Source organism: Monodon monoceros, unplaced genomic scaffold (genome assembly GCF_005190385.1).
Source record: "Monodon monoceros isolate NGI ecotype Baffin Bay Population unplaced genomic scaffold, NGI_Narwhal_1 Super_Scaffold_18, whole genome shotgun sequence".
NCBI lineage: Eukaryota > Metazoa > Chordata > Mammalia > Artiodactyla > Monodontidae > Monodon > Monodon monoceros.
Genome location: NW_021703774.1, coordinates 23,796,483 through 23,809,448, shown reverse-complemented (window position 1 = coordinate 23,809,448; position 12,966 = coordinate 23,796,483). Strand labels below are relative to the sequence as shown.

The following is a 12,966-nucleotide window of genomic DNA, read 5'->3' as shown; positions in this document are numbered from 1 at the left end:
TCAGAAAAGTTAGAAAATTTAAAACAATATCTTATCACAGCAGAATTTTTTCACAAAATAAAAAATGAAAATGAGGCTGCAACTGTAGTAAGTTCCTGAGTGGCTCATTTACTAGCCAAACAAGGAAAGCCATTTACCAGTCTTGAGTTAATTAAATCATGTTTGATTGCAGCAGCCAAAGAAATGTGTCCACAGAAAATAAACTTGTCTAAGACTATTAGCGTTTTGGTGAGAACAGTTGCTTCAAGAATCAAGGACAATGGGAGCAGCATCAGTGGTGGATTTTAAAACCAGGGAAGTAATCATTTCCTGTCACATTGAGAGGGTTTCTTTGACTCTTGAGTTGAAAGATGGTGCTGGTTCTGCTCAGTCCTTGTTACTTGAGGGGTCAATGTTTGAGTTTGAAATAGCTGAGGAATTAGCCTCTATGAATATCTTGTGTGGAATCATTACAGTCATATTATCTTCAAAGAAGTTGAGAAAACACTGATTTGGTACAACCTGAATTGGAATCTGCTAAAACATATTACAGTTGAGAGTGGTAAAAATATGTATGAGCAGGAAAAGGCTTGTTTGGACAGATTTACAAATCATGTGAAAATATTAGTTGCTTAAAGCATGTGGATGTTCATTGTCTTATTAATCAGCAGGTAGTTTGCAGCAAATATTTGAATCTGTCATGTGTTGAACCAGTAGTATCAACGTTGCGCTTCATTCAGTTTTTTGGAAACAACTATTATCATTTCCATGGATTTTTATCAGAAATCAAAGCTAAACATTCTTGCTGTACCATACAGCCATTCACTGGTTTTGCAGTGGTAACATTATATTGCGATATTTTGAACAAAGGACCAATTGAAATATAACTGAACAAAAAACCCCACCCTCAACCATTATTATGAAGTATTGAAAAGGCTTGGAAATTAGCTTTTCCTGTAGACTTGATATGTTTTAAAAAGAAATTTAAAATAAAATTACAAGGCGAAACAACACTTACATGCAAAACTATGCTGTGGTGAAGTCATTTTGACAATTGACATTGTTTGAATCACAAGTAATGTCAAGCTGCTGTATCTACTTCCCATGCTGTCAAAAGTAAAAAGGAGTGAGGTTTCCATTTCCACATAGATTTGCAGCTGATAAATCTTTTGAGCTCAAACTACAGTTCTAGCAGCAATTTTTGGAACTGGATGCAAGTGCAAAGGAAATGTTTGTAGTTCAACATCCATTTAACTGGGCAGTTGAGAACTTCCACCTAAATTTCAGTTAGAAGTGGTTAATCTGCAGTAATGACATACTTATACACAGGAATTAGGAGAAATTTTTAATAACATTCTATAAATGCATTTCAAGTAGAGGAATATGCTCAATCAGAATTATATACTCATGAACTGATACGAGGATTTGGCAGTACCTATCTTTGTGAATAGAGTTTCACAGATGAAATATGTAGACTCTCAATACAGATCAGCATTTGCAGATTTACATTTGCAGTAGGTTTTTGATGGTAGGGAATACTCACTTTGAGCCCCAGTTAAGCAAACTGTTCTATTCCCCTCTCCCCACAAAAGAATTACATTTTCTCATTAGTAGTCCATATTAAAAAAATTGTATTCAATTATCATTATTATATTTTGCATTTTGCTAATGAAATGTGTGGAAATTTGTTTTCTCTCATTATATATGTGCCTATATAATATCCTTGATTTTGCCTCTTGGCCTGCCAAGCCTAAAGTATTTACTCTCTGGTCCTTTACAGGAAAACTTGGCCAACGCCTTTTGTAGATAACAGTGAATACAAGGAGTAAATGAGAATCACTGAGCAGTGCTTGTAAAATGAGAAAGCAAGTTTGCCTAGAGAAGTCAGAGATAGGGCACCCCAAGAAGTAGAAAACTAATGGAAATGGTCAGAGCAAGAAAGAGAATCAAAATACTGCACCATGGAAACTGAAAGGAGAGTTGGTAGAGAAAACCATTAATAGTGTTAAATATAGTATAGTGGTAAATAAAAAGATATGACTGGACATATTGTGCCTGCCCAAATTCTCTGTTTCAGCCTCAGTGGAGGGAATACCCTCCATTCTTGAGCATTCTCTGTACTCTTTTACTTTCCGTCTTAGTTTTTATTGTCCATGATATCTTTCATACTAGTGCCACTCCTTCCTCTTCCTGCCACTAGTCCTGTTGAAGTCTAGCTAATACTTTAGAATTGTACTCAAATTCTACATCTTAACAGTATTTCCAGAATTCCCAGTTTGAATTGATCTTTCTTATTTCATTTTAGCTTTACATTTTTTAGTACTGCTCTTATATGATTAACCTATGTATGTATATATCTTTGATTTTTTTGGTACAACTTAAAAAAGTTTTAAATAGATGACATGAACCCTGCTACCTTTAGCTAAAATACAATTAGAGGTTAGTGTAACTTAATAGCAGTGAAGTTCATCTGATTTCAGGCCAGGTTCAGGTGTTCAAACAGGGTCATTACTTGTCTTTGTATCCCGTACATGCTTCCAGAGTATAAAAGTGTTTTTCAAACCTCAAATTGTGAGTCATAAAATCAATTTAGTAGGTTACACCAGCATTTAAAAAATTAAATAGACTAGGAAATGACAGAGTTCACATAGTAAGAGTAAATATTGTTTCATGACATTTCTTTTATAATGGTTACTGAATAATCATATAAACCATATTATTTTTGTGGGTTATAGTCAGAATTGTTTAAAAGTCATAATGTAGAGCTTTGCACATATTAGTTGCTCAGTTGTTAAATTGAATGGAATATTTGACTTGAATTTACCATACTTATATGAGATTTTAGGGATGAATGTATCAGTGCAAATATAATCTGCATAGATTTGTCAGCAAAATTAAGAGTAAATCGAACACATGCCAAGTATTTGCTTAGCAAAATTATAACAGTTTATCATGATGACTTTTCAGAAGTTTTTGGATAAGGACTAAAATCCACTATGACAATGAATTCTACTGTAGATAGATGTAACACTGTATATTTATGGATTGCTTAAAACTCTACATTTTGCTATAAATATAGAAATATATATAGATACAGAAATAAAATGTCCAAATGCCAAATTTTATATAGCAAAATTTTGCCAAATTTTCAATGAATAAAAGCCTGACTTATTGTTCTCTCTCCTCTGAGTTATTTAGTCTTATCTGTGCTCTTTGCATTTGAGATTAGGATTAATATTTCTTTTTCAAAGACACTTCTAAGAAATTGTGTGTATATATCAGCCATTAATTATATTAGAATTAAAATTCCACAATAACCGGAGGAGGACTGAAATACTCTAGTAGTCAGCTCTCCTGTAAACTGCAGTTTTTCTTTAGTTTAGGGAAACCTTCATGGTCTATTAGTCTCAAGAGTCAGGAGTCCTAAATTGTCTTGTTATCATCAAAGATTTTCTTTTGAATATTCATGAAATATAAGAAAATAAAATCATTTAAAAATGTTGACAAGCCTTGTTTTAGATACCCCAAAAGAAATTTTATTATACATAGTTATTTTCCAAAATAACTTTTAACCCTAGTAGCCCTAAAGCAGTCAAATAAGTAACATGATTTACAGAGCTATACAATTCAAGGAAGCTGTGGTAAATAATTTGACTTTCATTTGTAATATGCTCAAATATCACTATAGCCAGTTTATGAAAAAAATATATGGTCATAGCATATGTGCATTTTATTTGTTTAGGAAGAACCTGCATAATTTAATGAATGATATTAAGGTGTGATTAGAACATTTTTTCCTTAAGAAAAACTCATTAAATACAAACCTACTTAGTTGTATCTATATGGGCACATAAACTTCTTATCACTTAGATATCATTTAGAATATTACAAATCAATGAAAATTTCTTTTTTCCTCACATTTTCTTATTCACTGTTTCCTATTATTTTATGTTTGAGGAAGAAAAAAGAACAGATAGGAAAATATTTAAAGCAAAAATTTTGCTTTTTGAATTAGCATTTGTAAACTGATTAGAGGATGAAAGATATTTAAATATTAAACTGTGATTAGTCATATGAACTTTAAATTCTTTACAGGAATCCAGTTTGTGTTGGAGATAGAAATTATTGGAAAGGTATCTTTGTAAGAGTGAAAAAAAAAAGGGCTAGGAGGGATAAATAAAAGGTGGGGCTCTAAGGATTGACTATTATTCTCTTCTTGTGACAGCAAGATGACCAGAGGAGTTTGGTATTCTCCGTAAGAAGACTTCTAAAAGCATATCTGTTCTGTGAAATGTATTTTCTCTGGACACAATCTATTTATTGTATGTTTTCACATGCTTTAGCATTCTTTCCTTGGAATGTAGTTCCTTAAAAAGCACAAACTCTGAATTAGAGATTTTTTAGAAATTCAGAGTTGGAAATTTTCTGATGTGTATATCTACACCTAGAGATCTGTTTATTTTGGAGGGATACAAGATTTCTGAGGACTCAGCCTGTATCCTTAATTTCGTATTTGTTATTCTGATGTTTAGCACATACTCTTTTATGTCATGGGTATTGTCAGCTTTTTTACTGAACACTGACTTTCTTTAATTGGAGTAAGAATGAAACTGATCAAAGATCAAGAACTCTGAGTTCTGGCTTTCCTACTCTTTAATGTAATGTTTGGGCAAATCATTTATCTTTATTGTGTCTTATTACATAGCCATAAAGCAGGAATAACAGTTATGATCCCTATCTCCAGTATAGGGACATTATACAAATATTCCTGCACCCTCATTCTATAACCCCCTACTTCCTGGAAAAAATGAAAGCTATTGGTTACTCAAGTATGAACTTTCTTAACTTTCTGTGCTCTGACCTCAGCATTTCCTTTCATCCTTCCCCCGTATACAAATTTATCCATATTTGGGCCTGTTCTTATCTTTTTTCTCAATGTGGATGAGTTATATCTTTATATTTAGGATTATTCCTATCAACCTTTCCCTTTGACTCCATCACCTTTGGCCTTTTGCAGAACTTTACTCCATTGGTCAACTTCGATTTGACTAGGTCTTTTCCTCTATACAATACAGAGATCTATATACATTAAAAAGTTAATAGTCCTTACCTTCATCTTTCATTTCACCCTCTTGAGGTAACTAATGTTAACTTTGCTGTATCCTTTCATTTTTTACGCTTTGTATAATTGAATGTTTGTGTGTATATGTATATTTTCTTCCTTTTTATAAAAATGGAATTACAAAGTATATATTACTCTGCAACTTGCTGTTGTTGCTTAAAGTATCTCATGGGCATATGTATTTAATTTTTCTTTTGGGCAACAGTATCATATTTCATAGAATGGATATGTTGAATGGATCCATTTAACAGTTTTCTTGTTGATCTCTATTCATACTTTCTTATTTGTTCCAGTTATCAACAGTGCTGTCCAGTAAACATACTTGCCCATATGCCTTACACATTGGAGCTTTTATTTTAATTGACTATATCCCTAAGAGTGGAAATGCTGGATCAAGGGGTATGCACCTTTTAAAATTCAGTAGATACTGTGAAATTACTTTCCCAAATAGTTGTAGTTGATCGTCTTCCAAAAAAGCAGTGTTGTTTTAAGTCACTTTCTCCGAAACAGTAATGATCATTTTGCTAATCTAATTGGTGAAAGATATCTCTTTGTTGCTTTGGTTTTGACTATGTATTGGGTTGGCCTACAAGTTCGTTCAGTTTTATGTAAAAATAAAAGACATTTTTCACTTTCACGAAGAACTTTATTGAACAGCGTATTCACTAACCGAACGAATTTGTTGGCCAGCCCAATATTAATTGGCTAATTGTGTTTCCTTTTATTTGAGGAAATAGCCTGTTAATAGCCTCAACCTAGTTTTGTTGGATTGCTTGCCCTCTTCTTAACAACTGGTAGGACCGCTTTATGTTAGGATTATTATCTCCTTGACATGTCTTATGAATATTGCCTCTCAGTCTATGGTTTTCTTAAACTTGTTTAAAGACACTTTTGCCATATTGAGTAATATTTTAAAGGTAGTCTATAAGTAAGAACTTGTCCTACTGGATATTAAATTTTACTAATTAGTCAATGAGAACAATATGATATTGGTATAGAAATAGACAGCTGTAGCAGAATAGAGTGCCCAGGAGCAGATCCAAGTGTATTAGTGTCTTAAAATACAATGAGGGGGCATTTCAGTTAAACTGGGGGAAAGAATGGAATATTTAACTACTTGTTTTAGATAATTGACTCTCTGTTTATAAGAAAATAGTCTTCATACCTTGTACAAAAATAAATTTCAGACAAATGAATGAATGAACCTGATTAAAAGGTTGGGTTCTTTTCCTTTAAGAGCCTGCAGCAATACCCTCTTCTTATCCCTGTCAAAGATTTATATTACACTGAAATTGCCCATTAATTTGTGTTTTCTTCTTCATTAGATTGTAAATACCGTGAAGGCAAGAATTATGTCTAATTTATTGTAGTATCTCCATTGCATAAGTGTATTGTTAGCACATAGTAGGTTCTTAAGTATCTGTGGACTTAGTAAATGAATTTATTTGTCCCTTTCTTATTCTGTATTCTATTTTCCATTCCCAAGAAAATTATCTACAGAATAAAATATATTATAGAAAGCTATTCACTTTGGTCTTAAACTTGTAGTAGTAATATAGTCGAGAGGCCAGGAGCCTGGGTTAGGATTGTTGGTAGTGGGTAGGGATGGAAGTAGATGGACTTCACAGAGATTTAGCAGGGAGTAGACTCAACAAGACCTTGATGATTTAGTTGAATGTTGTAGTGAACAAAGGAAAAAACATAAAAGAATGACTTAGAGACATTCATTGGGATATGTTATAGAGGAAAAGGGGCTTTTTTCGTATGTGAGGTTATTACTTGTTTGCCTTTCTGGATGCATTTTTGTCTCCCTAACACTAGAACCCTATTGCAAGTGTAGTTCATCTTCAACTCATTGCTTTTCTCTTGAGAAACTTTTGTGTTTTCTGCTTCTTGCTTCTCCCAGTTGCTGAATTCTGTCTTAACTACAGCTACTTTACCTCTGAGGACAAGGTGGGGAAAGAATGTGAGTAGGCAAAGCCAGAGCATTGTTTAGCAGCTAGCAGGAAAGGAAAACTAGGAATATTTATGTATTCATCATTTTTTATTCTATCTCAAGGACGTTGTTTACTGTAGAAGAGGTTCAGTAAGGCACACTGAAAGCTTGGAAGTGAAGGGATCCATGGGTTTATTAAGGGAAGCACATAGCAGTATGTGGATGAAAGTAGAAGATAGATGATGACTCAGGGAGCCTAAATTTTAAATGGTGACCGTGGGTGGCAAAAGTACACTTTCAAGAGAGGAAAGCCTTTGATGTAGAAGCCTTTGATCTCTTTATCCTCTGTTTGGTACCAAAAAAAATCCTGATTGGCACCTAGTAAATGTTTATTGAAGAAATGAGTTATGTTATATGACTTTCTATGTATAAATATTAGACTCCAATTTTAATACAGACTTGTTTTTTGTTTGAAAACTTTCTGTGTTTGCTACTATACTCAAAGTACTTCTTTTTAAAGTAAGAGCTGTGGATTTCTGCTCTACATCCATTGCCAATTCTAGCAACATGTTTATGTTAACAAAATTTTATTACATTAAATTATTTTGTTCTAACCTTCTTGACAGAGACTGTTAAACATTAGGCCTAGTAAATATAGCAAGTAAACCATAGACCAGGATTTGAAATACATTGTTGCCCTAACTTTCAAAGATTTAAAACATGAAATAAGTTTCTTTTATTTAACAAAATTGCCCATGCTTGTAGTTCTAATGTATAGTAATAAGAATGTGGGGCCTCCCTGGTGGCACAGTGGTTGAGAGTCCGCCTGCCGATGCAGGGGACACGGGTTTGTGCCCCGGTCTGGGAGGATCCCACAGGCCGCGGAGCGGCTGGGCCCGTGAGCCATGGCCACTGAGCCTGCATGTCCGGAGGCTGTGCTCCGCAACGGAAGAGGCCACAACAGTGAGAGGCCCGCATACCGCAAAAACAAACAAACAAACAAACAGAAAAAGAATGTGAATTTTCTCAAGACTCTTTAACTCTTAATGTCAGTAAGATATTACTTGGTAATATCCTTGAAATAATAACTCCATTCTATAATAAAATCACCTGAACTTTAAGACATTATAACTGACATTCTAAATATATTCAATTTACTAACCATCATGCTAAGTGCTATACTCTGAAGAAGGTATCATTATTGTAGTTATATAGATGAGAAAGTAAAGTGCCAAAGAAATTAATCTTTCAAAAGCCACTTATAACCCATAGTCAGAATTTGAATACAGGTCTCTCTGACTACAAAGTCCATCTTTCCACTATGTCTAGTTTTCACTCACTGTATGACATGACATAACATGACATAACATAATATACACATGTATATGTAATACATGTTTATAAAGCAATCCAGAAAATAACAAAAAGCTGTGACATAGTCTGTAATCTAACAACCCAGAGATAATCGCTGTCAACATTTTGGTGTATACTCCTTGTTTTTTCTTTTTTGGTATACACACGCTGTAAAGGAACACTCTGTTGTTTTTATTTACATTACACACAGTACTCTCTGCACAGTACTTCACTTCTGACATTAGATGTGTGGGCTTTCCACACATCAAGCAGTTCTCCCACACTAGCTGGGTGTCCTATAATTTAACTCAATTCTGATGCTGTCTAACTGGAGATAGCATCAGATCTCACAGGTTGAGTGTTCAGTCCTGCAAGATGGCTCCCCATACTCCCCAGCCCGAAGTCCATGTTGTTACTTGTGCTTCTGACCTACAGGCTATAGATCAGAGATTTCCACCACCCCTTCCTCTGATTCAGTTGCTTTGCTAGAGCAGCTCACAGAACTCAGGAACAGCCCAATGAAAGAGATGTGTAGGGCAGGTATAAGGAAAGGGGCATGGAGCTTCATGACCTCTCCAAGAATGTACCACTCTCCCAGCACCTCCACTTGTTTGCCAACCTGGGCACTGTCTAAACCCCATGCTGGTTTTTTATGAAGGCTTCATTACTTAAGCATGATTGATTAAATAATTGACCATTGATTTTTTTTTTAAATTGAAGTATAGTTGATTTACAATGTGTTAGTTTCTGGTGTACAGCAAAGTGATTCAGTTATTCTTATATATACATATATATATGTATATATATGTATATATATGTATATATGCATATACATATATATGTGTATATATATACATATATATGTATATATACAATATATACATATATATTCTTATATATATATACATACATATTCTTTTCTATTATGATTTATTATAGAATATTGAGTGTAGTTCTCTGTGCTGTACAGCAGGACCTTGTTGTTTATCTATTTTATGTATAGTAGCTTGTATCTGCTAATCCCAAACTCATAAGTTATCCTTCTCCCACCCCCTTTCCCCTTTGGTAACTATAAGTTTGTTTATGTCTATGTCTGTGAGTCTGTTTCTGTTTTGAACATAAGTTCATTTGTGTTACATTTTAGATTCTACATATAAGTGATATCTTGTGGTATTTGTCCTTCTCTTTCTGACTTAATTTCACTTAGTATGATAATCTCTAGGTCCATCCATGTTGCTGCAAATGGCATTATTTTATTCTTTTTTATGGCTTAGTGGTATTCCATTGTATATATATACCACATCTTCTTTATCTATTCATCTGTCCTTGGACATTTAGGTTGCTTCCATGTCATGGCTATTGTAAATAGTGCTGCTGTGAACATTGGGGTACCTGTTTCTTTTTGAATTAGAGTTTTCTCCAGATATAAGCCCAGGAATGGGATTGTTGGATCATATGGCCGTTGATGATTGATTCAACTTCCAGTCCCTTTCCCTGGAGGTCCGGGGTTGGGAGGTGAGGGTGTGAGACTGAAAGTTCCAGTACCCTAATCTTGGTTGGTTCCCTGGCAACCAGCTCCCATCCTTAGGTTTCCTAGGGGTTTTCCAAAAGTCACCTCATTAACATAAACTTAGGTGTGGTTGAAAGGGACTTGTTATAAATAACAAAAGACACCTTTATCTTGTCACTTAGGAAATTCCAATGGTTTTAAGGAACTCTCTGCTCTATTCCAAAAAATATATATTTCTTATTATAAATCACAGTATCACACACACATACCCATAAGAGTTCCTATCTAAAATTAGTTGGCTTCTGTTTATGTATACTTAAGAAAAATCCATTCTGATACTTGCACAGTATCAGAAATGGGAAGAGAAGCATATGGTGAGAATTGCTATATATTTTATATACCAGTGGCTTCCAAATGCTGATCCAAGTGCTGGTCATAATAAAGTTGTTATTGGTTCAAGATGAAATAAGGAAAATGTAGTGAGATGAAGATGAATTTATTCAACGTAAATGACTGTCTTATTCTGAGTTTTAAAAATTTATTTGGAGAATTTAAATGTTTATTCTTCTATGAAATGTTGGTAAAACTGTGGTTTATTGTTGTAGTTGATGATGATGTTACTTTTCCATATTTTTACTTTGCAAAAAACAACAACAAAGCAGTGATAATCCTATATTGTTTCCTGCCCCAGTTTTTAGAAGATTTATTAACTGCTTTATGAAATTTTCAAGACTTATAAGTGACTGCTGCTGATCATCTTACCCAGCTCCTTGTTAATTAACAACAAAAGTATTTGATCCAGTGCTATTTGACCTTGGTTTACATTAGATACATTGTTTTTTTCCCCCTTATTTATTGAGTACCTTTTATTTTTCATTCTCAGTACCTGGTTATGGATTATTATGTTGGTGGGGATTTGCTTACTCTACTAAGCAAATTTGAAGATAGATTGCCTGAAGATATGGCTCGATTTTACTTGGCTGAGATGGTGATAGCAATTGATTCAGTTCATCAACTGCATTATGTACACAGGTGAGTAAGATGCAGTGAAGGAGCGGATTGTATAAATGTCAAAAGAGATGTTTCTGTAAGAAAGTGGTGATTTTGATGGCCATGGAAAACTTTCTTCTTTGTAAACTGTTTGACAGGTATAATGATTTATTTTAAAAATGTCCTACAAATGTGTTATTTTGTATACCGTTTAAGATGGAATGAAAAAGCAGTCCATTTACAAAATGATTTTTGTGTAGGATTGTTCTTATGCCTGTTGACACATATTAAAAATCTCTGTAAACATCTCATAATAATTTATGTGTAGTAAAAAATGTTAAAACTTATTGGATGGTTTAAAAGGCAGTCTCACATTTTAAAAAGAAAGAAAGTAGGAAATCCTCACAAAGTTATTGGTGAATTGATCACTCAAGTGAGAAAATCTTTGGGTTGTGCAAAATGTGAGAAAGAGTAAAGAGACGCTAAGGAGAAGCAGGGAAAGGGAAGGGATCCTGGCATGTTGGAAAGAAACAACCATTTTCTAAGACCATAGTTTGAAAACTTCAGCATGCATCAGAATCATATGGAGGGCTGTTAAAACTCCAGAGTTTCTGATTGAGTAGGTTGGATGGGTCTGGGGACTTGGCATCTCTAACACCTTCACAGGTGATGCTGCTGCTTCTGCCCCTGCTGGTCTAGTGACCTCACTCGTGATAACTTACGCTCAAAGACAGCAATGGCTCTTTCTTGTTTTGTTTTTTTTTTTTTTTCGGTATGCGGGCCTCTCACTATTGTGGCCTCTCCCGTCGCGGAGCACAGGCTCCAGACGCGCAGGCTCAGCGGCCATGGCTCACGGGCCCAGCTGCTCCGCGGCATGTGGGATCTTCCCAGACCGCGGCACGAACCCGTGTCCCCTGCATCGGCAGGCGAACTCTCAACCACTGCGCCACCAGGGAAGCCTGGCTCTTTCTTTTTGAGTTGTGGGTAATGAGAGTAATCTCTGTGAAGAGCAAGAATGTAGGAAGAAGAAAAATTTTCTGTTTCAGAGTTTGTTTTTTTAAAGATTTGGGTATCTTATGCTGATTGATTTAATTAGTAGTGAAGTTTTAGGACATGATTAAAAGAAGAATAATTTGGTTAAAAAATTTTGTATTTTTCAGATCTCAGTTTGACTTTTCCCATTCACATGCTTTTCTCTGTCGATATCTGATAGTCACAAATTTTCTTGAAAGCAAAAACATGAACATACTTTGAAAACTGTAAAGCACAATGCAGTTTTTAAGATGGTATTGTTGTCTCAAGAGTGAATTATTTGGATGAGAAACTAAAGTGCTGTTTTGTTGCTTAAGCAGTAAGCCAAGATCCTAGCTGAGGACTGTCATTTAAAAATACTTTAAAAAATCACTTCATTGAACATTTAAAGAATGCTAGTCTTAGACTCGTGGAGTTTAGAGAAACCTTACTCAGTTCACACCTAAATTCGCAACAAGGACTTATTATTTCTGAAAATAATTCATCTAGATTAGAGATAGTAAATATGAGGTATTTCTGTTACCCTCCCTTCTGCCAGGCTGTGACAAATATTCTTAACTGATCACAGGACTCCTTCCCACTGACTATATATGCAGTCTTATAATTCTTCTCAGGACAGCATTCTTGGTAACAACTATCTTTCCGATATTGAAATGTGGATTGTAATCCATTTCAGCCCTGAGTGCTGCTTGAGTACCTCTAATTTTACAAGATACTTAATGTTAAATGAATCCTATTTATTCCATTGTTGGACAGCTCCAATGTTATAGAATTTTACTTTGTGTTAAGCTGAATTTCTTTTTCTCTTAATCATTGGTCCTAGTTTTGCCTTCAGAGCCACATATAATAATACAGTTTATCTTATAGTCATCATGCCTTCTGAAGTCATCTCTTCTTTAGGTTAAACATCTAAACATTTATAGTGTCTCTTGTCAAAATTGACAAACACATTTTCTCTCCCACTGTCTCACACACGTGTACACACACACACATACACACACACACACTCTTAGCCTGTGACCACTCCCACACCTCTTCTCCCTC

General features: G+C 34.6%; 1 protein-coding gene across 9 annotated transcripts in view; it reads left to right on the top strand.

Moving 5' to 3' along the window:
- CDC42BPA (CDC42 binding protein kinase alpha) overlaps positions 1 to 12,966 on the top strand; it is a 326,424-nt gene that overhangs the window by 118,322 nt on the left and 195,136 nt on the right. For all 9 annotated transcript variants that reach the window (XM_029230868.1, XM_029230867.1, XM_029230860.1 and 6 more), the window contains one exon: positions 10,784 to 10,932. In XM_029230868.1, the coding sequence (XP_029086701.1) occupies positions 10,784 to 10,932 (149 nt within the window). The remainder of the gene's footprint in view (positions 1 to 10,783; positions 10,933 to 12,966) is intronic.